The following is a 26,157-nucleotide window of genomic DNA, read 5'->3' as shown; positions in this document are numbered from 1 at the left end:
AGACTAGGTGGATCTAAGGCTAAGGGGTCTAAATGCATTAAATGTGCCAAGGGGCAAATAATTTCAATGATATCCCAAGAGAGGGGTAAATGATGCATTTAAGAGCTACCCTAAAATGTAAACATGTGGCATCCTAGATCCATCTAGGGAATTGTGGCCTTTGATATTCAGCTTGCAGGTCCTTCTCACGTTAATTTTTGATTGTGATGAGATTGCTGAACCAGAGAAAGGCTGGGTGGTTAATTGTAGTGCTATCACCTGTTAATTGGTGTTCGTCCAATTCGTGGTCTTGAATGAGCTGTAGTTTTTAGTCGTATCATTTTGGTATCAGAGCCGCAGGTGATTAGAAAAGGGGGATCACAAGAGGTTTTGGGCTAGCTGGGCGTATGCTTAAGCTCACGGGCTAAGGCGCACATAATGGTACGAGAGTTATTGGACGAGCTGCTGGTCATCGCATAGGCGTGGACACAGGCTAGTGATTTGTGATGGTGCGAGGACGATTGACGTGACGAAGCGTCGGGCTGTTTGCGTCGTCTGGTTCACGTTATATTCAGTAGTTCGTCAACGTTGGAGCTGTGTGTGAAAGGATAGCAGGATCGCGTACAGTCGCAGGTTTACAACTTGGTGTCTTCAGGGCTCTTTGGCATCGCGGGGGGGGCTAGCTATTGCAAGGAGTCTGTAACTCAACGAAGCGCCGAAGACACGTGAAACAGTTACGACTCTGAACTGAGGTCACGAAAGTATTCCGAAAGCGAGTTTGGTGGTAGTGGTGCGCTGACAATTTTTGCTCTTTTACGATGGTGAGAGAGCCCGTAAGCGGTTCACATATTCTGTCTGGTAATTCGATCGAGGTGACCTATGGGTCAATAGCTCTGCAAGGTTCGTGCATTGCGATAGACAAATGGTTGTGTTAGTCTGCTCAGATACTTGCATTTTGCTGTGAACGAATATTAAGAAACTTGGTTATATATTTAGTCATATCAAAAGATTAAGGACTGTGTTCACGAAGGCCCACATGGTCAGCAATAGCCAAATCGACGTCACATATCTGAATTTGTTCAAGGAGTCCGACTGAGAATGATGGAGTGGTTTGCAGAGACAAGTTAATCTCTTCATGCAGTAGAAATATGACCAGGGAGCTTTCTATGCCTTCGAAGTTTTGTTGGAGTATATGCTAGTTTATTTGCCCTCGGTGTTTGAGTTATTTGAAATTGCAGATATTTCCCTAGTATAGGGAAAAGATATTCATCTTGGTTCTCAGTTATTTTCAGTTGATGGGTATGCTTGTTTAGACATCTTTTGTGGTTATGAGATTGGAAAGCAGTCTGTAAATACAATTTTTGGCGGTGCTTGATTTTTATTTTTATTTTAACACCCATCGGCCTAAATGGAAGTAGAAGAAGAAGCTTCTAGGGTGGATCCCATAGAGTCGGGAGTCCGGCCGACCCCACAGGTGTCGCGTCCAGCAAGCCATACACTATCTAGCAGAATTGCATTATTGGAAGATGCCTTGCAACAAATTTTAGCGCAACAGTTACAAGCAAATGTAGGGCAATCCGAACTCAGGAAAATGGTTCATAGTATGTCTGCTAGACCGTCTCGAGAAGAGAAAGGTAAATCTCCAATGGAGCCTGAAACCAGTGTTCATACGGTCGAGCCTAGGAGGGCTAAGTTGCCTAATATTGCCAATTATAGGCCAGAAAAGTATTCTGGTCGGATGTCTGACCGTAGTTCCGATATCATAGAGACCTGGTTACACAAATGGGATGAGGCCTTCGCCATTTGTGAAATCAGGAATGATATTAAGAAAATCCGCGAGGCCACCCATATGTTTGATGAGGCAGCGGATAGGTGGTGGATAAAACAGCAAAAGGATGGAGTAGCATCCACTACTTGGGAGGGGTTTAAAAAAGAATTTAGAAAACACTTCTTACCTCCTGACGAAGCATGGAACAGATTCGACCCAGTTTCTCACCTTTTGCTTCGCCAGTGATATTTTAAAAAAAAGAAAGATGATACTTTTCGCCTCTGTATAGATTACATAGCATTGAATAATATCACAATTAAGCACAGGTATCCGATGGCTTAGATCGATGATTTGCTAGATGCATTACATGGGGCGTAATTTTCAGTAAGATAGACCTTAAATGCGGCTACCATCAGATCCATATTAGAGCCGAGGATGTGCATAAAAAGCAGGTTTGGACATTATGAGTTTTTGGTAATGCCCTTTGGACTTACCAATGCTCCAGCTACATTCGTGATGCTTATGAACGATTTACTACGTCCGTATATCGAAAAGTTTGTAGTACATTTTATTGACGACATTCTTGTTTTTAGCAAAAGTATTGCTGAGCATCTCGAACACTTAAGAATAGTGTTCAGTACTTTGAGGAAAGCCAATCTTTATGTAAATTTAAAAAAAACCGTACTGTATATGGTAAGACTTGAATATCTAGGATTCATTATTACTTCTAAGGGGGTAGAAATGGATCCAAAGAAAGTGGCTGCGATACTGCCTTGGCCAATTCCTCAGAGTTTGACCGCTTTGCGATCATTCTTGGGATTTGTCCAATTTTATCAAAGGCATATCAAAGGATATTCTCAAATAGTATCGCCATTGACTGATCTGACCTAAGATAAAGTACCTTTTATATGAGGACAGAATCAACAGGAAAGTTTTAACACCATAAAACAAGCTGTGGTCTCAAGACCGGTGTTAAAAATAGTTCATCCCCAGAAACCGTTTTTCCTTGAAACCGATGCAAGTGGCATTGCGGTTCTCCTCCAAGAGGAAAGGCCAGTAACCTTTGAAAGCAAGAAGCTTTCTCCCTCTCAACGAAATTGACCAACTCATGAATTAGAGTTATATGCTATTGTCCATGCTCTGAAAACATGGAGACATTATTTGTATGAATCAGAGTTTTATGTTGATGTTGATCATGATACTCTGAAACATTTTTGTAAACAACCTCACTTGAGAGGCCGCCAAGCTAGGTGGGCAGAACTCATGCAGGAGTTTAACTTGACGATTCGGTACCGAAGAGGAAAGGATAATAAAGTTGCTGATGCGTTGTCATGCATTATGCATAATATGAGTTTCACGGTATTAGAGAGTGAGCGCTCTAATGACCAAGATTGGAGAAACTCAAAAGGTGGACGAGTTCGTCCAGAGCCTTTGGCCTAAGGCTCATGTATTCAAACCCGGGGATGGCCAAGCTGGCTAATCAAATAGCAGAGGTGTTCTTTGATTGTTTTGGGGATGAGTTACCTTATAGGTTACCTCCAAAGCGAAATGTTTAGCATAAGATTGAACTAATCCCGGGGGTAGAACCTGTAAATAGACCTCCCTATAGGTTGAGTTTTACCGAAGAAGGGGAGGTACGAAGACAAATGGAAGAATACCTCAAGTTGGGGCAGATTCAACCAAGTTTCTCACCTTTTGCTTCGCCAGTGATATTAAAGAAGAAGAGAGATGATACTTTTCGCCTCTGTATAGATTACAGAGCATTGAATAATATCACAATTAAGCACAGGTATCCGATGGCTCGGATCGATGATTTGCTAGATGCATTACATGGGGCCATAATTTTCAGTAAGATAGACCTTAAATGTGGCTACCATCAACTTCGTATTAGAGCCGAGGATGTGCATAAAACCGCTTTTAGAAGCAAGTTTCAACATTATGAGTTCTCTACATTCGTCATGCTTATGAACGATTTACTACATCCGTATATCGGAAAGTTTGTAGTACATGGGAAGTGCCAGAACTCATTTTTGGACTTTCAAAAAATTTCTGTACGGACGTCCGTACGGCTGTACGGAATCCATGCAGGCGTGTTCAGCTGCCTCCAGCAGGTGCCCGGAGTTGTCTTTTGCTGTGCTGGACCTTTGTGCACATGTTTTTGGCTTCGTGGAGCTGTTCTGGAGCTGTTTTGGACCAGTGCAGACTGCAGGAGGAACTTTCCATGTTGCTTTTGGCACCTTCTCTTAGGAGGACTCGGGCAAAGATCCCGAGGCAATCATTTCGGGGCAGATCTGTGAACCATCTTTCCTCTACAGCTCTTTCTTGTTCACCCTCCGCTCTCTACCTTCATTTCTCTCTTCTCCTGATTGCTGGAAGACACCTGCACCCTGCGGGGAGCTTGGACAGAGGATAGGTGCGAGGAAGGAGCTCGCCCCTCTGCCACAGACAGCAGGAGTTGGTTCCAGGTTCGGTTTTTCCTTGTTCTTTCTTGCTTTACAGCTTTTTGCAGTGCATGCGTGTTGTGTGCAATCCTTTCAGGACTCCAACAGGTTCTAGTAAGCACCCAAAAGGCTAGGGTGATCCTGTGGAAGGCCTAAAGACAGTGTGGATGCATGTGATAGCCTTGAGGCTGCCTTGAGCTCAGTTTGCCAGTGGTTTGGATGCCTGAATGCCTCTAAGTTGTGTCACATCAAAAGTGAATGCCTGAGTATGCCTTGCCAGTGGGAATTCTAGTGGTGCACTGGGATTAGATGCCTTGAAGACAAGTAGAGGATTTGCAGAGAGGAACAGTGCAAGGTTGAACCCTTGTTGTAAAGCAATTCCATTCAGAAGCATTAAATAAATACCGTAAGGGGCGCCAAGGCATTTGGGACCAGTGGGTGCACTGTGTATTATTTTCATTGAGCAGGGGCATTCTAGCCTCACCTTTGTTGTTGTTGAAGCTTGTTTCTAAGTTGTGCTAAGTGATTTAAGTGACTGAAGCTTGCATTGTGGCTATTTATGAAGTTTATGACTGAGTAGAAGAAGATCACTGCCCTTTTGTTTATCGAAGGCCGGTTTCATAAGACCACATGGGATGATTGGTGCCATCAAGCTTGTCATCGGTCCCAATCAGCCCAAACAAATCATCTTTGGCCACTAGACATTGTGCTGAAATACAAGGCAAATGCACCAATTGGCAAAGCAAATGAGAGAAAGGCAACCTCTCAAAATCAAGTGCCAAAAAACTGCCCAAGCTTCAAAGCTTATGTCTGCAAAAGACTCTGCTGTCCCAAGGTGTACCTGTTGCAAGAAAAATCCCCAAAGGCAACACGAGGCCTTTCCAAAATGCAAATGTAGCAAAAATTGAAAAAAAGCAATGCAACAACCGCTTACCCAATGATGAACAGCAAAAGACTCTGCTGTCCCAAGGTGTACCTATTGCAAGAAAAATCCCCAAAGGCAACACAAGGCCTTTCCAAAATGCAAATGAAGCAAAAATTGGAAAAAAGCCAATGCAACAACGGCTTACCCAATGACGAACAGCAGTGACAAGCTCTGAAAGCGAGCAAATGAGGGCTGGAAATGAGAACTACAGCAAAAGAAGTGCTCCCACGAGGAGGAGAGCACGTAGAAATGGAGAGAGAGAGATCCAATGGAGAGAAGCTCGCAGCCCGACGCAAAGGGATGCCAAATGAGGAGGGAAGGGCTCAAAGAGAAGTCTTGTGATCAATTCAGCAGCTCCAAATGGCCCCAAACACCGGCACGCAGCTCGAGGCAGCTCCAAAATGCTGGCACGTAGCTCGAGGCAACTCCGAAATGCTGGCAATCCAAAATGCTGGCACGCAGTTCGAGGCAGCTCCAAAATGCTGGCGCGCAGCTTGAGACAGCTCCGAAATGCTGGAAAATCTAAGAAATGACTGGCGCACACCCCGAGGCAGCCCCTACAGCAGTGAATGTACTGAAATTCTAACAAACCGGACAGAAGTATGGAATTTTCTGACAGATGTACGGATTTCCGTACAATTTCTGACAAATGTACGGATTTCAGTACATTTTCTAATGTAGGTACGGATTTTCGTACAATTTCTGACGTGTACAAATTTTATATTTTCTTTGGACAGGTTCGGAATTCCGTACAGATGCTACAAATGCTCGCGTGTGGTTGTTTTTTGCTGCAAGAGGCTGGAAAATGCACCGAAAAACAATTCCCTTCACAAGAGTTGCTCTAAAGTGTGGTCTTCTCGCGACAAAATGAGGTTTTTCGCGACAGAAGTGCTTGGAAAGGCCTCAAACACTTGTGGGAGTGTAAAAACCAGCAAGACCAGCAAGAATGAGAGCTCCAGAGGCTGCCAAATAGCTTGGGAAAACTGTCAATGGCAAGCCAAAGGTCTAGCCCATACGGCCCCATCCACTCATCCATCATGCGGGACAGCTGCTCCTCTATCATGTCCTCAAACATCTCCGGTGTCCATATCTCCTCTCCTGTAGAGGCAAGCTCCATACCCCAGAAAGGATGACTGCGGGATCCGATCACATTGAATGATCTCCCCTTACGGCACTGCAGAATCAAAACTGTAAGCTCAAGAGCCAAAGGGTAGGAATCCGGAATAGCTAGGTAGTTCCAAGGCCCCAAACGCCTAAACTCTCGCGGCAAAGGAAGTCCGGGTCTCAATTTCGGGTCCGAACCCTGAGAGTGGGTCTTGCTTCCCCTTGACTCCTCACGTGAGGCCGAGGTCCTCTGAGGTGGAGCTCCCGCTTTTCGGGGGGGGGGGGGGAGCTTGGTTGGGGTTGAGCCCTTGCCGAGGGGCTGAGGGCCACAAGGGACATTGGAGGAGGAGGGGACCTGAATTGAGGCGGATCAGAAGCAGCATGGAGCGGAGGAAAAGGGGGGAGGGGGTGACGAGGGTGACAACCTCAAGGGGGGCTAGAGGAGGAATGAATTACCGACCTGCTCTAATACCACTGTTGGGTGTTGGAAGCAATGGAAGCTCAAAAATGGAAGCACAATGGAGAAAAACGAGATGTTGTAATGGATTGCTGCAAACCTGAAGTGTGGAGGCTCAAGGGAGAGCCAACATAACAAAACCCTAAGGCTAACTGCCCTAACTGGACTAAGTGTCCTAATTGACCTAGATGGTACATAAACTAACTGTACGAGTAGTCCTAACTGACTATAACTAGGCCTTCAAGGCTCATACCAAGGTATAAGTGGCATCTATGGATAGCCCATGAGATAGCCTACACTTTTAATATTGTTAGGACCATGAATTAACTCTTGTTATTCCCCCTTTTAGAATATCCTTTCACGCAAGTCCCACTGTAATATACTCTTTAATCACGCTTGTGATTATATGCATCACTAAGGCGGATATAATTGATATTTTAAAACCATTTCCAAAGGATGAACAGTCCATGCCTTGTTTAAATAATTTATCCATCCTTGTCAAAACATGCTTACATTCTTTCAAGGATCTAACCTCAGATGAATTCTCTACATCGACTTTTTTTTTTGGACAAAATCAGCATTAGAGAAAGTTTTTCAAAATACTTGACACCAGAGGGAAGAGTGATGATTGGACCCTCTGCTAGCTCTTTCTCGTCGCGCCGTCTCTCTCCTTCCTCACGCGCCTCCTCCAAGTTTGTAAACACCTTCCCTTTTCCATTTGCTATGCTGTAGAAGATGTCAACACCTAAAAAAGTTAAGGCATCCTCGTCGATCACACATATAATTTCTATGACACGAAAAAAAGTGAGCCAAACCATCGGGGGAGGGAAAATAGAGTTTCAAAAAACTTCATAATGGATCCTTAAATCTAGGTAACCCATCAACTTAAGTTAATGTAAAACACAGTAAAGAAAGCTGTAAGACTCTGGCCATCAGGTTAAACAACGTGAATGCATGTTCACTCACATAGACATGATAACAAAGTTAAGAGCTTAACCCCTAGCCCTTGCTGCCACCTACCCCCCAACCTTTCCCTTCCTTTGCTTGATCCCCGCCCTTTCCCTTCATTCGCACAATCATACCCTGCGTTCATCTACAAGAAGATCAATGCCGTGATCATGTCTTTTATCACCATTGCATCACCAATCAATCATCTTGTCATGCACAACCTGAAAATAGGAAAGAAAACACTTTGCCCACTGGATCATCTCTAGAATCAGCCTTATGGATTCTCGCTACCTAAGTGGAATAGGGTCTCACTTGCATTCTCATAGTCCAATTCATCTAGAACATTTCCTTCCGTAAGGTCTAGAACATCATTTAGGATAGGATAGGAGTCTCAATTTCATTCTCAGGCTCAAACTCATCTAGATCATCTCCTTCGATAAGTCTAGAACATTAAGCATGGATTTTTTTAGGTCAACTGCTTTGTTTCTTCATTCACACCATTGCTAAGTGCATGTTAGTGGGCATATACCTTTGTAAGACTAGAATAAGTCCGATCATACAAATTTAGATTTTTTGTTGTTCTAAAGATCAAAAATCTACAAAGAATATAAAAGAGAAAATGAAAGAGAAGGAAAAAGAGGTAAACAAAAACTTTTACGAAAAACAAAAGAAAGACATACTTAGCAAGCAAAGCAACACTTATGTCATCATCAGTGCCCAAGCATAAGCAGCTATACTAGGTTTCTAAAGACCGGCGGAGTCTCTTGGGCAAACCTAGTGCTTACTAAAATACGTCAAATAAACAAAAGAGAAAGAAAACAAGAAATAAAGAAGAAACGAAGCAAGTGACTAAGCAAAAATAAACAAGCAAGTCAAGAAACAAAATCTTCCAAAAAACTCTCTCTCTCTCTCTCTCTTATATAAAATATAAAAACCTAAATGGCCCTTTACACTTATGTATCGTTTCTACAAAGAGGCAAAAATACATTTCTAACTTAGAAAGCACAAGCATACTCAAACAAACTCTCTTTTGAAACTAAAAGAAAAACGGGCTATTCAGCTCCCCGCTTTTTGTTTTCAGCTTATGTTCAATCATTCTAAACATACTTAAGGCCGATACACAATAGATAAAAGACTTCATATCTAAGAATGTGCGAACTTTTTTCATTATTTTCCTTGGATTATACCTCGTGTGTAATAGTAAAGTGATCTAATTACTACATTGAGTTATAAAAGACTCCTTAGTTGTACAAAGGCGGAAAAATCTATGGAATTGGGAAGAAATGACTCCATATTTTGCCAAATCAAAAATGTTTGAGTCAATGTATCACATTTATTGTATATATCAACCTCTAATCCTATGGTAGATTGAGAAAGTCTAAGATCTAAGAAAACACAAGAATCCCCTCTTGAAGTGCAGTTCAGTTCACAAGAGTCACGAGCATAGATTCCTTCTCCAAAAGCTCTAGCATCTTTGTACATAAAGTCTTGAAAGTTAGGAACATCTGATACAAATAAATCATCTATAAAACACCTAACTTGACTAAGCTTATGTAAAATGATAGGGCAGGTATTGATAGAAATAAGACCTTGCATAAACTCAAATTCATAAGTGAAAAGATGAAAGTTTGCTAAAAAGACGGCACAATTAGTGCCCATGGGGATTCCTATAACTTGTTGAAACAAAGAATCACCTATTGTGATGTAAAGATTATCTAAAAGAAAATCTATCCAAGAGCAAACATCTTCCACACTTACTACCTTTGTGTATCTTTTCTTTTTAGAACCTATGTCATGATCTTTATTTTTTAGCCAAAAAAAGTCAAAGCATAAGGCTGTTTTCTCAACTTTTAGCACTTAGCATCTATCTTTGTCTAATCTCAGCTTGAAAACTTCAGCCACTAGCTTTTTAATTCTAAACTTCAAGTCTTCCAGCTCGATCTTTGTGTAAAGCGTGGTAAAATCATAGGTTTGAAGGAGAATAGGAGACTCTTTTTCCTGAATGCTTCGAGAGGAATTAAAAAATTTTACAACAGGAATCACTCCTACTGAGTCATTTAAAATCCAACTTGAGTGCAAGGGGACATCTGCCTCTTTTAATAAGTCCCTCCAAAGTTCATGGACACTAGGCAACATGGCTTTGAAGCAGTAGCTTAGCCATTTGGAGACATCCGTCAAAGTAGTCTCACAAGTAGTCTCACAAGCATGTTAGTGAGCATACTTCAAAGGACTTTCAAAGTCGACCCCCCTCTCAAGAGCATCCACATTATCATGACATTCACAAACATTGTTGCCATCCGTATATCATGAAGCTTCTTACAACATACTTTATGTGCATCATTAGTCAATTTGTGCAAGTTACCAATGAGCCACCATCATATATCTCCCTCTTACCCGTAGTTACTTCTTCTTTGTCATGCTTCCTCTATTGTCACTCTTCTAAATCTTGGTGAGGATCACTTCCTATAGTATATTTTGGGAGAATTATCATTTGTTGCCTTCATTCTTCCACCCTTTTGGTAGTGAGCCTACGATTCAGCCTACGATACCAAAAACCACTATTAGTACATTCATGCCTAATATGTCCTCTCCCATGCTGATACAATGATATTGGATCCAAATGTCACTATTTGTACATTCATGCCTAATAAATATGGCCTCCATGCTGATACAATGATCTTGGACTTTGTCCTTGATCGAACATCTCTTAAGTCCCCTAGATTATGAGTCTATTAAATGCACTCAAAGTCCTTCACATTGGAACACCAAACATATCATTTGTAGCACAGTTGAAGCAAAGAAGTGGCACTAAGAAAAACTACAGTGAAGTGAGGTGACAAATGTCTCACGACTAACATGTGCCTTCCTTTGGCAAATACCCTTGACTATCCAAAAACTCCATATTCTCATTCCTTTTCTTCGTCCTCTTTAGCATGTATTATTTCATTGTACCCACTATATTTTTCCATAAAAGAATACATCTCGTGCCCTGTTACCTTGTTCAGGATGCTATCCATAAACGATAGCGATAATGGGTCTTTGATTATCTGCTCGTCCAACTTTCTATGTCAACGCAGATTTGCAACTTGCCATTCTCCATAATGATTGGAAACAACCAATCACATTGGTCGACTCGGTAAATAAACCCTACCTAGAGTAGGGTTGGTTGATCTCGCCTTCACCAATTTGGATTAAATTCACATCAAGAATGAGGAGATTCGTGTTGAATAAAGCTTAGTGGGACCCCCTTCAAATCCCTATGTTCCCAAGCGAATACATTTTTATACTCTCTAAAGAGCAATTTGGCTTCCTTGCTGAATTAGTCATGAAGTTTTTCGTTGATCTCAATCAACTTTGGTTCTTTGCTCGATCCCACATTGATCTCTTTTGATTGCCTAACCTTTGGCAATGCGTCTATTGCTGCTAACTTGGCTAACTTGATCCATCGAGCCATGTGCAGTCTTCTTCCACTTTCGTCATCTTTTCGGTTGCTCGCAGTACGACGCTCGTTTGCGATGGGCACAATGTTTAGGGCAAGTAGCTTCTCCTAATGTCCGAGGTAAAGTCTTCTCTAGACATTCGGGCTTGCAATTTTTCTAGAGCATGCTTTTGCCCATCAGTGTCTACACATACTCCGTAAAAGATTACGTTGACTCCCAACCCTCCGTTGATAAGCACTATCCTTGACGTGAGGGGTGGTGGGCCTATTGATTGTTGGTCCATGACTAGCCTTTGGAAGAATTCAACGCAATGGGGAGCAAGTTCCATCAATTGACCAATCAAGATTTGTTATATTCAATTCTTGGAACTTCTCCCAAGCTGAGTTGATCTATGTCTGCTCCACTGGTCTTTCCGTTCATCCTCGCTCACAGGTTCGTTGCCCTCTTTCTTATAGCCTCTACTTTGAGTTTATGGAGAGCTCACACCCGTAGTTACCCACGCAAAAGTAGGCTCCAACTTCTCCAAATCTTTCATGGGGAAACTTATGCAGCCCAGACGTATCTAATGATCCACACAAGTTATATGTACAACAGCGATTACCCAAGCAAGGTGTGAGCTAGCTCATTCTATCAAGAGGAGGTTTGGCAATTCAACAACCAAACCTAGACTTTAAAAGAAAAGACGCCAAGATTGTTGGGTGCATGCCATTCGAAGAAGTACTCGAACCTTCCAAGAGCAAGCATATGGACTCAGCAATCAAAAAGGATATTTTGGAGCAAATCTTATCATGCCTCCCTCAAGCATTTGCAAAATGCCAAAGAAAGTAATACAAAACTATTAACTTTTTTTCCCCAACAAAACTTGCAATGAGGTATTCTTAAAAAGGTCTATCTTGATGATTGTAATGAATTTCAACTGGTCTAATAATTCTAATGAATTTTAATGGTTCTGGTGCACTGCTTGAACGAGAAGCGCCTTGTAGATAAACGACTGCTGCATCAAAATTGCAGGTACACACAGTAGTAACCTTTGGAGGATAAATTACCATCACCATCACCATCGATAAGATCATCATCACAACAATACTAAATTTTAGTCTATATGCATGCACATAAGGCTGCATATTTGAACTATGAGGTCACAAAAATAAAGGAGGATCAAATGCGACAATGCAACCTACATAGGAATCTAAACTAAAGGAAATTTAAAAGCAAGAAACCACGTCAAGACTACATGTGTGAATCCTTGATTTAGTGCCTATCCTTGTGGATGAATTAAGTAGCTGCTCAGTTAACTGCATCAAAATTGCAGGTACATACAGTAGTAACCTTTGGAGGATGATTACCATCACCATCGATAAGATCATCATCACAGCAATACTAAATTTTAGTCTGTATGCATGCACATAAGGCTGCATATTTGAACTATGAGGTCACAAAAATAAAGGAGGATCAAATGCGACAATGCAACCTACATAGGCATCTACACTAAAGGAAATTTAAAAGCAAGAAACCACATCAAGCCTACATGTGAATCCTTGATTTAGTGCCTATCCTTGTGGATGAATTAAGTAGCTGCTCAGTTAACCGCATCAAACTTGCAGGTACATAGGTAACCCTGCGAGGGTGACAACCTTCACCATAGATAAATCATCATTGCAGCTTTCTATCAGAGAAAGACAAACCTTCATTTAGATATGCCACTGTCATTCGCCAATAAAGCTGCATTATTTCAGAGCAGTCAATTACAAGACACTAAAACACAAGGCCCATGACAGGTAGGAGAGACATTAAGAAAGCAAGACTTAATCCTTGATCTAGTGCACTGTCTGACTGTAGATGAACTATGCTGCTCAGTTAACCGCATCAAATTACAGATACATACGGTAGTAACTGACTACCTTCACCACAGATAGGATCATCATTGCAGCAATACCAAACTCTTAAATGAGAGACTGTGACTCACACAGAAAAAGCAGGCTCTCAAAACCAAACAAAAAGCGAAACAAATTTTAACACGGGCATGTCATTTCCGATTGCTTTATAGCTGCATTATTTGGAAGAGAGGCACACAACAAACACGAGAACAAGACCGTTTACAGATTAGCTAATCAACATCAAAAGTGGGTGTACATAGCAAACTAACCATTTGGCGTGTAGCAATACCAAATCTTGACTGAGAGAAAGGCATACCGTTTCTACTTGCTGAAAAGCTGCATTCTTTTGAAAGAGAGGCACACAACAAACACGAGAACAAGGCAGACTTCAGCATCTCAACTGAAGGTAGGAAAGAGAAGTTTTAAAAATGGAAAGAGCAACTCAATCCTTGACCTAATGACTAAGTGAACAAAAACCCTCACAGATGAGCTACTGCTGCTCAATTTTTAGCAAGTAGAAATGGTATGCCTTTCTCAGTCAGAGAGGCACACAAACACGAGAATGAAACGTACTTCACCATCTCAACTGAAGGTAGGAAAGAGAAGTTTTCGAAATAGAAAGACCAACTCAATTCTTGACCTAATGGCTAAGTGTACAAGAACCCTCACAGATGAGCTACTGCTGCTCTATCAGCAACATCAAAATTGGTTGTACATAGCATACTAACCATTTGGCTTGTAGCAATAGCTTAGAAGCTCTTGACTGAGTGAAATAAAGGCATACCATTTCTTTTGAAAGAGATGCACACAACAAACAAAAGAGCGAAAGTTACTTCGGTATCTCAACTGAAGGTACGAAAGAGAAGTTTTCAAAAAAAAAGTCTGACTCAATCCTTGACCTAATACACTGACTCAGCCAACAAGAAGAGCTACTGCTGCTCATCAACTACATCAAAATTGGATGTACGTACGTTTTATCCCTCAGCAGCGTGTTACGACATTCACCAAAATAAGATCATCACTGCAACAATACTTAAGTTTCCACATTAGAAGAATAAAGCCTTATATGCATACCACTTCCACTTGCCTATATAACTGCACTCTTTTGAGAGAGGTAAATTTGAAAGCACAGAAAAGCAGGGTCAACAAAAGTGAGAACGACTATCCAAACTGAAGGTGGAGAGAGAAGTTTCCTTGATTTAGTGCACTATCTGAAGTAGCTGCCTTGCATTATCTATATTCTTATATCATGGAAGTTTCGTTCGCTTGACCTGCTTCTAAAGCAAGAAGTCAAGTTATCGCAATAAAAATTCTGCAGTTAGAGGGTTCCCTTGATGGAGACACAAAGCAACCCAGCTCACGAAAAGAAAGATGATGCAAAAGCCCAAGCTTGATAAACCAGATGGAAAACAAATGTTCTCGCCGATTTTCCTACACCCTGTATTCCTCCTGCCATATGTCCGGTTTTTGTAGCGCCTGATAAACTAAAATCTTCCTCTCGATTCTCTCCCGGCTGCTTGGTTTCTTTCGCGCAATACCGTTGTACCAAAAAAGAGCCACTCGCGAGACAGCCCAAATACTTTTTAATAGAGCCGCGTTTGAATGTGCAGTGTACGTTCGGATAAGTAGGAACAAACTCATCTCGACACTTTCTTCAACTTATGCCAAAGGTGGAGTTTACTCGCTGACCAAAACAAAATGAACTTCAAACATGATTTCGTTTGCGCAAAATGTGCCTTCTACATAAGCGCTGGGTCTCATTTTACCGAAAAGGTACGTGATCTCAATCGAGCAATGTCGAACGAGTGATGTAAATTCACGACGAGGGATGCGATGCACTCACGAGCCAAGGACAAAGGAGCGTGTGTGGAGCTTACAGAGCCTGGGCGAAGGCTAAGGAGGGGGGGGCAAATGCTGATCCGATGAGGGAGTGGGTGAGAAGGAAGAAGCTTCGGCGTGTACGATGCGGAGGAATGATGTTGTGGTGGTAATTGTTGATGATGGTGGTGGTGTTGGCGCAGCCTGCAAGATGGAATTCAGAAGTGTGAGAGCAATGGAAGCAAAGCAGACAGAAAAGCTTGGACAAGAACCCAATTGATCAACTCTAAAGACCTGCTAAGGTTAAGAAGGCTTCCAGAGCATGATGAGCCCCCACAATGCATCCCATTTGGCTTTTCAAGGAAACCAGGGGATGAGACCACCTTCAACGGACAAGAAAATGCCCGTTGCCTTACATTGTTATACTCATAAGCTAGCTGTTCTTATTTACATTTTGCTTATCTTTTATCTTTAACCTATTAACCATGGACACCAAAAAAAAAAAAAAAAAGAGGAGGTGGTAGTTTGGAGGAGAAGAGCTCTTGGGATGGAGGCTTGGAGGGGGGAGGAGGTGGAAAGACAAGAGGCAGCTTTAGGGGCAAGGAGGAGATAGAAGGTCAATGGAATGGAGGAGATGGAAGGTCTCAGAGCCATGGGTTAAGACTTGGCCAAAATTTAAGAATCAAAGATCCACCGAGTGGTTGAGGATGGTCATGCATCTTTGCCTGTGCAAAGCACGGGTTTAGTACTCGTAATACTCTATAAGGTCTACATTTTGCTAGGGCTCACCACCCTCTTAATACAATCAGCTTGTTTGCGGAAAAAAAAAATTGATTAACTAGCTCTTCTTATTTAGCATCACATATCCATATTCTCAAACCTCTCACCCTTTTGCATATGCACTTGTGGCAAAGTTTTGAGGCAAGGAAGGCAACAATTCAAAGGCAATTAAGTGCCTCCTAGGTCTACACACACAGGCAAGGGGGGTATGCAATAGAAATGACTTTTGGTAGCATGGTTGCGTCAGTAGTTCTTTATCTCAACGGTGGCGCGGTTGGATGTTATGATCTCAAGAGATCCATCCACCAAGGTTGTCTGCTTGCCCTCTCCTCTTTGCAATAGGAACAGTTCCTCTTATCCACAGGATTAGAACTGCGGTGGCCGAGGGTAGAATTCATGGGATTCAACACACAGCTTTTTACGAATGACACTATGATAGGTGTAGCAAAAGAGCCCCGCAGTGTTGATGCCTTTTTGGCATCATCGACCTCTTATGCGAAGCCTCAGGCTCGCGATGCAGCTGGCAGAAAACATTTGCCATCGAAACGACATATGACCTGCCCCTGGCGTGGCTATCCGATGTTCTTGTAACTCCAATCATAGGGTCATGCAAACTTTAGGATATCATGTGCCCCTCGTTTCAATAACATCTGGCAAGAAACTTTCCTAACGAATTGCAATCGGAACCACACATGTGCTCGACCTATCTTCCTTGTAGCATCACAAACCACACATACACACGTTTAGATATAAAACCTGTATCGTCCAAAAAATGAAACCTCTCAAACCTCTCCAACACATGCCTATGTCATGCAAAAATGAAAGCTCCTATTAATTAAGTGTCTCTTTTTTAATCCTCCTAAGAGACTATGATGAAACTTTGGTATTTTGGGTCCAAGATGGGCCTTATAGGCTTTCATGTGTCAAGTTGACACATTATAGATGTAGTTAGTGTAGTCGATTAAGATGACCCGTTATAGATGTAGTTAGTGTTTGTGAAGTTAGATGAGTTGTTAATGGGCATTATTAAAGGTTGCCTTTCTTGACTCTTCCTATCATTAAAGCAAGGTCATAGTGTTTTGCCACCTTGTTTAGTGAAAGAGAGAGTATGCTCCCAATCTTTATTAATAGAGGTTCCAAAAAGATCCATATGCAAAAAGAAGGAAACCAATCCCTTGTATATCTTGTCACCATTCATAGGCATTAACCCAAAAAAATACCCATATACAAAAAGAAGGGAAATGAATCCAGTCTATATTTAGTCACCATTCAATGACATTACTACTTAGATTTCAAAACATATCCTTTCAAACATTGGAATTAAGTAGCTCACTTTCTTTGGTACAAGCATCACTAGGAGGTAAAACAAGCCTCGCTTTCTTTTGCATGAGCATCACTTCATAGGCAAGATAAGCATGTTATTAACACACTCCTAGTATTTCCTCCTCGAATAGCCCCCCACTCTTCTTCCAAAAGCTAATGCATATCTAATTCTCTAAGCTACCAAACCTGTCTAAACTTGCCATAGCGTCTTAACCCCTCTCGGAGCTACATTCTAAACCGACAATGGCACATTTGCTTTACCTTTCAAGAAAGATTCAAAGTAAAATTCCCACTAATGCCTTCTCTAGCCTTCTTCGCACCCCTTGCACTATAAAGCAAGCCAATCAGAGGTGTGGACTATGGCTTCCCTTCTCCTCTTACAAAAAAAACACTCATTATTGACATCAATTGCCTCCCTTAGGCCTCACCCTAACCAGTAACCATTTATGTAAAATCTTCCACAAAAGGAGTTTGTAACTCCCTAATGGTGAGCCCTTCACATAGCATTACATATGTTGCACTAGTACCTAGAATGAGTTCTAAGTTTCCAAATCATGTTAAGCCTAGCCAACTAATGATTGTTTCTCATAAGTATCGTATATACTAAAGCAACTGAGTTGGGAGCAAGATCTTGGAGAATCTCTATGAGTCTCCCCTAAAACCCATCCCTCCTTATCAAAATCTCTCCACAAATTTCATTGGTCAACCAATCCTTGCTGCTATTGGTGACAACCTTGAATTTATCTACAATAATCTAACCAGTATCTCTCAAGGCAAACTCCTCCTTAAACTCATTAAAAGAATTCTAATTTTGGCTTGTGCTTCTATAGAAGGCTAGATGGCATTTAGTTCGTGCTTGTGCTTGCCTCCCAATGAGGCATCAACTCCAAACAAGAGAAAAGAGTCCACAAGACTTTGTGAGAGAGAGAAAGTGAAAGAGAGAGACGTAGAGGTTTCTTGGACAAGAGAAAAGAGTATCTGAGATACCCACACACACGTGCACATGCACTTTTTTTTCAAGGTAAAAAAGCTATTCATATACAAGAATATATATTCATAGCTATCCCATAATGGAACAACTACCACTCAAAACCAGAAACAATAATAAAGACTTCCAACTATGCTTGAGGAAGGTCTCCAAGGGAATGAACATCCTAAAGAGACCAAAGAAAAGAAGCACGAAAGTAGGAAAAGACATCCAGTGAATAGTGCTCATGCATCCAAAGGGTATGAACATGATACAATGACCAAAGAGCCCAATAGTGATACCAAGAGAAGAAGTGATGATAGTCTGGCAGAGTAGCATGTCTTCCAAACAACCAAAACTTATTGCTAAATGAAGTCGAGGGAAAACGGGCTCGAAGTCCTATCTCTTGCAAAATAGATGTAAGACCATCTCTTGCAAATGAAGTCGAGGGAAAACGGGCTGAAAGAAAGTCATGAGCTAGAGGATCGGTCCAAAATAGATGTAAGACCATCTCTTGCAAATGAGAACAATTGAGGCAAGCCAACGAAGTAATGCATCTGATAACAAAGAAGGATCCCACAGGTAAACCCGCAACTAAAGAGTGCCATAGAAAGACCCTATGCTTGAAAGGTAGTTATTATTCCGAATGTGTTGAAGAGAAGTCTTCTACCAAAGAAAGAGACTTATTCAAATGCCAAAAGCAATTTCCATGATCTTGAATCCAAGGCCATGGAAGCAATAATTGATAAGCCTTCTTGGCAAAAAGATACGCAAATGAAAAGGAAGAATAACCTAGAATCTCGTAAGAAAACCACTAATCCATTAAGGGGAGAGAAGAAAATAGGCAAGGGATAGGTTTAAAAGGTTACAACAAGGTAGTAATAATGCACAAATAGATCTATGATGTAGTCCTAAACAATACTATCTCCTGGCTGTGGAAAAGGAAGGGTGCACCCCTGATCATCCACAAAATTTGCCACTATACAAACCCCCCGCTAATGTAGAAAATGTGCCTTATGAAGATGTAAGTGAGCTAAAGGATGAGGAAAGACCAACTCCAGTGAAGGATTTGCAATCAAAGTGTGCTTTTGGGATGTAGAGGTCTACCATACCAATGTAGATAAGCCAGAAGTTGCTGCCAATCATGAATCAGAGAACGGATATCCCGGAATATGACCACAAAAGTGACCAAATATCACATTAAAAATAGCTAGAACCCAATGGCCAAAAGCATCCATATAGAGAGAGGTGACCAAACAAGGCAACATAAGAGTCCATAGCTTATGCTAATCCAAAAAGGTGGGCAAGAATGTAGCCTTGCAAGGTAGCAAATGAGTGTGAAGATGAAGAATGTTCAACCCCTCTCCCCCCCCACACACACACCCACACAAGTTGCTCAATGTTTGCGAGGGAGATTCTCCTCTTCTTCTTCATTATCCTTCGTATTTTTTGTGCAGCTTTCAAAGGAGGCCCTCTTCTTCTTTAAGGTTCACATAATCGTTTGAGCCTTTCAATGCTCTTAGCAATATATATAGTAATGCAACTTCCAAATTCTAAGATAAGCACATTATCTAAGGTCTCGAGCCTTGGAGATCAAGATATTGATCCCTCTGTAGTAGTCAAGGATTTCTAAAAGGATTGGGATTATGCAGTACTTCAATATATGCACCAGTGTAGCTTATAACATGCCAAAAGTGAGTTCAACACGACAACTCCTTGAATCCTCCCCCTAACCTCCATACAGACACTTCAAACCTTACATCCCTCTTAAGCTAGTTGTTGATGACATAGTTCATCTTTCAAGTTTTAGGAGTCAAGGGCTCTCACAGCCCCCACACATATCATACAACCGTGGGATGGAGCCCCAAGCTCCTTGCAATTATTTGTAAGGCACAAAAGCCTTGGCTCTCACCTTTGAGACCTATGATCTCACATGGGCTCCAAAGCAAAATTCTCTAAAGAAATCCCATGATCAATGACTCCATAATTGTGCCATTAAGGAGCATCAACATGTCCCTTAAATTCGTCTCAAGTAGCCCAGTTGCATCATGCAACTTGCTATCATCATGTCGTGACTATTCTATTCTCTTTCATTGAAACTTGATGCTATAGCATGATTCTAGATCTTCAACATAGGACATAAGGCATGTGGCACTACCATGTGATCATGCTCAAATCTTGCCCACGTGGCTAGATACCATGTTGTGACATGTGACATGCAACAAGATAAGCTTATATGCCTCATCATCTTATCCTACCATGTTTACAACCCAAGCCCATCCATTTCATGAATCTATCTCTAATGCCACATCATGGTCAAGTTAACTTGGGACAACTACAGTTACCACTATCGATTCAAACATACCATGGTTATTCAATCTAAAAGTAGGGTAGGTTAGTCTTGTATAAGCTTATTTGCCATGTCACCACAACATATTTGACCAAAGACTTGTCATTAAGCCCAAAAGAGTTCATTTTGCCCTATTTTCATGCATCATGACAAAATATGAAGAGGGGAGAGGAGAAGAGTGGAGATGAGGAGAGAGGGCACAGCTAGAGAGCACACCACAAATGACTAACTGTACACTAGAATTAGTTGAAAAAATAGAATATATACAAACCCTTTTAGGGTTAGGGTTAGGGGAGCTAACCCTTTCCTTTATAGCACTCTATAAGGTTAGTGCTATGCACATATGATCACGTAATGGTGCTATGCACACATGATCACATGATGTTGAGCGTGAACTCTCAACACCTTCCCTCAAGATCAACATCATGAAGTAGGCCTTCCCTCAAGATGATGATTCTGGGGAATCGAAGAAGGACTGAGCATTACATTCCATCACACCCCTTTAATGGGAATGTCCTTCCTCTGCATCAAACCAAGAGCTAGTCGGTGTTTCTCGAATAGCTCTTTACCGAGTGGTTTGGTAAAGATGTCTGCAACATTTTCTTTGCTATCACAATGCTGCAGTGTGATGTCACCAAGTAACACTCTTTCTCTGATGAAGTGCTCTCTGACATCAATGTGCTTTGTCCTGGAGTGATATACTGGATTTTTGGCCAATGCTTGAGCCGATTGATTATCACAGTATATTGTTGTTGGCTTTGACTCATCAAAGTAATCTGTTTCTGACAATAGTCTTCTGAGCCATATAGCCTCACATGCACCTGTAGTGAGTGCTCTATATTCTGCTTCAGTCGAAGACAAAGAAACAGTTGGCTGTTTGTTTGACAACCATGATATAGCACCTTGACTAAGGAAAAATGCATATCCCTGTGTCGATCTCCTGGTCTCATGATCTCCAGCATAGTCACTATCACAGTATCCATGCAACCGTGGATGACTTCCTCTGTATTCTATCCCAAATTGTCTTGTACCTCTGATGTATCTCAAGACTCTTTTGGCTGCATTCCAGTGAGACTGTTTTGGATTTGCCATAAACTGTGCTAGTGAGCTTACTGCATAACAAATATCTGGCCGTGTGATTGTCAGATATATAAGAGATCCAATGAGTTGCCTATAGTATCTGTCATTGACTGTAGGCTTTTCTGAATCTTTAGTAAGTTTCAAACTCTGTTCCATGGGAGTGGCTGCAATCTTGCAATCTGCCATATGAAACTTCTTCAGGAGACTGTCAACATATTTGAGCTGACTCATAAATGTGCTATCTGAATCTCTCCAGAACTCAATTCCAAGACAATAGTGCATAAGTCCAAGATCTTTCATGTCGAACTCTGCAGATAAGTCTTGTTTTAGCTTTCTGATGAAGCTATCCTTGCTTCCTGTCACAATCAGATCATCTACGTACAAAAGTGCAATAGTAATATCCTCCCCTTGAACGTTGTAGTAGAGAGTATGATCTGCATTGGACTTCATGTATCCCAAATCAGCAAAATACTTGTCAATTCTGCTGTACCAACTTCTGGGTGCTTGCTTTAAGCCGTAGAGACTTTTCTTGAGATGGCAAACCTGGTTCTCTTTTCCTGGTTCAACATAACCGGCTGGTTGTTGCATGTAGACATCCTCGTCTAGATAACCATTGAGAAATGCATTCTTGACATCGAGCTGATACACATTCCATTTACTGAGTGTCGCTAGTGATATCAAGAACCGTATGGAATCCATCTTTGCTACTGGAGCATAAGTCTCATCATAATCTTGACCATATTGTTGTGCAAATCCTTTTGCAACTAATCTGGCTTTGTATCTCTGAATACTGCCATCTGGATTGTACTTCACTTTGTATACCCATTTGTTGGCTATGGCCTTCTTTCCTGGTGGAAGGTCGCATAATTCCCAAGTGTTATTTTTATACAAAGCATCCATTTCCTCATTCATTGCAGTTTGCCATTCGGGCTTATCTACTGCGTCTTCGAAGTACACTGGCTCTTCTGTAGCCATGATGGTAGTCATAAGAGCATAGTTGGTGGTTTCCACCTGAATTGCTTTGCCTTTCTGAGCATATGTCAATCTGGCTGGTGGTCTGCTTTCCCTAGTAGACCGTCTGAGCTGCTGTGACGCTGATTGGGGTGTTGCTGGCAATTCTTGCTCTTCTTCATCAACCTGTTCTGTAGATGACTGTGAAGTCGATGCTTCTATCTCCTGTGTAGGTGAGGTTTTCCATTCTGATTCCTCATCGAAGATTACATCTCTGGAGATAATGACTTTGCGGTTGATGGGATCATACAATTTGTATGCTTTACTCTCGTCACTGTAGCCAACCATGATGCATTTGCGTGACTTCGCATTAAAATTCCTGCGATGATCATCATGTATGTGGGCATATGCTATGCAACCAAATATGCGGAGATGCCCAATGCGTGGCTTGTGTCCAGTGAATGCTTCATAAGGAGTCATTCCTTGTATCGGTTCGGTAGGAAGCCGATTAAGCAAGTAGTTAGCTGTAGCTATTGCTTCTGCCCAATACTGATTCGGAAGATGCTTTTCACTAAGCATTGCTCTAGCACTGTCTGCTAAAGTCCCATTCTTCCTTTCAGCTATTGCATTTTGCTGAGGAGTATCTGCACATGTGAATTGTCTTCGAATGCCGTGAGTTTTGCAAAAGTTCATGAAGGCTGAAGACATGTATTCACCTCCTCTGTCTGATCTCATGACCTTGATCTTTCTGCCTGTTTGGTTCTCTACCATGGCCTTAAATTCTTGAAATCTGGCAAACACTTCAGATTTCTCTTTCAGAAAGTAGACCCAACAATATCTGCTGTAGTCGTCGATGAAGGTCAAGTAATAAAGTGAACCATTGATGCTGCGGGTCTGGGCATAACCCCATACATCTGTATGAATTAAATCAAGAATACCTCGTGCACGAGAGGTACTTCTGACAAAGTTGGTTCGCTTTTGTTTGCCGAAGCAGCATGCTTCACAAACCTTTCCAAGAAACTGTAGCTTCGGAATCCCAATTGCCATATTTTGATTCCTTAGATCTAACAAGTACTTGAAGTTGACATGACCATATCTCTTATGCCATTTTGCAGATAGTGGCATCTGTTGCATTTGAGCTGACATGGCATGCTTATCTGGTACTGTAGCTAGCATCCTGTACAAGCGTCCTTCCTTGACACCTTTTGCTACTAGCTGACCTCTTTTGGATTTGTCTCTGATAGTGCATTCATCACCGTCGAAGATGACTTTGTAGTTGTGTTCCGTCATTTGACCTACTGACAAAAGGTTCTTGCTGAGCTTCGAAACATAGAGCACATCTTTGACTAATCCTTTTGTACCAGTGAAATTATTCATAGGGATAACACCTATCCCTTGAACCGGATTCGGTGTATTGTCTGCTGTATAGATGACATTCTTTTGACCTTCTAATGGCTTCATTTCTGTGAACCATTCCTGATGATTTGTCATATGAGATGATGCACCGCTGTCGATGTACCAAGGATCCTGTTCCACTTGGTCGACTTGATAGCTGAAATCCTCTTTGGGATTGAAATCAGTGTCTTGGTGCATTGTATCAGTCTGATGCAATTCCTCACTTGCAAGAAACATATTCCCATGTTCATTTGCAAAATGACTGTGACTAGAATGTCCACCACGATGATTTCCTCTTCCTCGAGAATTCCCTCGATTACTGCTGGATTGACCGCCTTGGTCATACTGCTTCTTGCGGCAATCTCTTTCATAGTGTCCAAACTTGTGACAATAGTTGCATTGAATGTTTGACACATTGGTGGATGCATTCCCTCGTCCTTGGAATCTTCCTCGGTTGGAATGATTTCCTCTTTGCTGATTTTGATGTTGCTGAGGATGCTGCTGATGCTGATGCTGATTCTGACTTTGATTTTGACCACTTTTCTGATATGATCTACCTCTGTTTCTGCCTTTGCCTCTGCTTCTGTCTGAAGCTGTGAATGCCTGATCATTAGAATGACCTTTACGTGCTTGAATGGCCTGAGTCCTGAGTTCTTCACCAAGTAGAACTGACTGAAGTTCTTCAAGTGTTGGAATTTGCCGTTGGATGGCAATACTCTGGACTAGATTCTCATATCCTTCTCCTAGTCCATTCAGGATTACTTGAACCATTTCTGCGGGATTCATAGTCTCTCCTGCTGCTGCAAGTTGATTGTTGTAGTCTTTGATGCGGAGTACATAAGCATGACCGGTTTCATTGCTGTTGCGGAAACTCTGGTTGATCTGGTTTCTCAAGGTGAGAATCCTGGATGTGTTCTTGGACTCGTAGAGAGCTGCGAACATATCCCATGCTTCTTTTGATGTCTTGACTGTGTTGAGCTGTGCTAGCATGACATCTTGCACATTCTGCTTGATCAGGTGATAGGCATACTTGTCTTTCTTATCCCATTCTGCTTGAGCTCGGGCAATGGCAGGATCTGCTACTGGTGCGGAAACTGTTTGTGTAGATGTAGATCCCGATGTAGATCCCGTTGCTGGTGCTGTGACAACAGATGGAGTAGAGCTACTGGTGGCTGGATCGGCCAATGGTCTAGGTATGGATCCATCGACATACTCCCATTTGTCCTGAAGCACAAGAATGGTCTCCATTCGGTATTTCCATGTACCGTAATTGGAGTTGTCTAACTTAGCAGATGCCTCCAGATTGAGGTTGCTAGTCGACATGGTGCAAACAATGTACTCAAAAAGTGTCCTGGAAAACTCTGTATGAATCAACTGCAAATACACTGAAGATGCCAAGTGAAATCTCTGTACCGTCGGTGAAGATAGAACTGCAATAAATAAGATCTGACCTGTATTACAAGGCTTGTGGCAATGATGCCGGGAATAGCCAAGAGGCTTTACAAGGCTGAAAAATGATGTGCACGATGCCATGAGATAGCCAAATAGGCTTTACAATGGTGGCATGTGTGTGTGAAATCAAGTGCTATCTGCCCACTGAATCAATCTGCAATGCCTCTGAACTCTGAAGTCTGCTCACTGAACTGATGAACGTAAGATTTCAGGTAATGTAATGATGTGAAATCGGATGTGAGCGTATGGACTGACTCCGAGTAGGTACTAGTCGGGAATTTCGGGCATGGCTTAGATTGGCAACTTGGGGAATTCAAAGCGTCCCCTCTATGGCGATCTAGTCTACTCTGATCTAGATCTAAACCAACCGTCGATCGATGAAAGAGCAGCAAATAATTCCTTTTCCTTTGTTCTTTTTAAGTGCTGGGTCAGATGCGTCGATGTAGAGGCAAATGTGCGTGAAGGAAGTGGTTTTGTCGGCGAAGCTCAAATGTGAGTGTAACTTGCGCCGAAATGTGCGCGTGATGTAACGAGCGCGTAGAGCACGAAAAATCGAGCGACTTTCCTTTTTGGAGCACCCTCAAATTCTTCCTGGATCAAGAGATATGACTTGATCTAGGTGGAGGGGCAAAAGGAGTGCAAATGGTGCTCAATGATGATGTGTCACTGTGAGTCACATGCAGTGATGATGTGGCACTGTGCTTAGCAAGAGGTGTGCCAGTGAAGCTCTGTGCTGAGGTGGCAGTGCTGAGGTGTCACTGATGACGTGGCACTGATGACGTGGCACAGATGACGTGGCACAAGTGACGTGGCAAATGACGTGGCACAGATGACGTGGCAGATGACGTGGCAGCTGACGTGGCAGTGATGACGTGGCAGTGATGATAAGGATGCCACGTGGCTGATCCTTGACCACACCTGTGTGTGTGGTGACCCTGGGTGGATAGGGTTGGTGATAAGGTAGATGCCACGTGTCACAATGACGACGATCGGAATCTTTGAGATTCTGACGGAATCTCAAAGATTCCGTCTTCTTCTTCGTTGCAGCTTCGTAGATAGCGGTCGTTCGTCGCTTTGCTGAAAGCCTCAAGTCGTCGATGCG

At 42.1% G+C, this 26,157-nt stretch overlaps 1 protein-coding gene across 3 annotated transcripts in view; it reads right to left on the bottom strand.

Moving 5' to 3' along the window:
• The window catches only part of LOC147884607 (peptidyl-prolyl cis-trans isomerase FKBP16-1, chloroplastic-like), a 53,349-nt gene extending 38,188 nt beyond the window's left edge, over positions 1-15,161 (bottom strand). For 2 of the 3 annotated variants that reach the window (XM_087397794.1, XM_087397793.1), the window contains exons 1-3: positions 15,052-15,161; positions 14,817-14,961; positions 7,278-7,400 (exon numbers count right to left, since the gene is read on the bottom strand). In XM_087397794.1, the coding sequence (XP_087253920.1) occupies positions 7,278-7,400; positions 14,817-14,961; positions 15,052-15,106 (323 nt within the window). In that variant the 5' untranslated portion in view covers positions 15,107-15,161. The remainder of the gene's footprint in view (positions 1-7,277; positions 7,401-14,816; positions 14,962-15,051) is intronic. The other variant, XM_087397795.1, reaches the window with a different exon arrangement.
• Positions 15,162-26,157: the final 10,996 nt, after the last annotated feature.

The sequence above is a fragment of the Dipteris shenzhenensis genome, chromosome 26 (assembly GCF_047967505.1).
Source record: "Dipteris shenzhenensis isolate YYH24624 ecotype China chromosome 26, Dip_SZ_1.0, whole genome shotgun sequence".
Taxonomy (NCBI): Eukaryota; Viridiplantae; Streptophyta; class Polypodiopsida; order Gleicheniales; family Dipteridaceae; genus Dipteris; species Dipteris shenzhenensis.
This window is presented reverse-complemented; position numbering and strand designations above follow the sequence as displayed.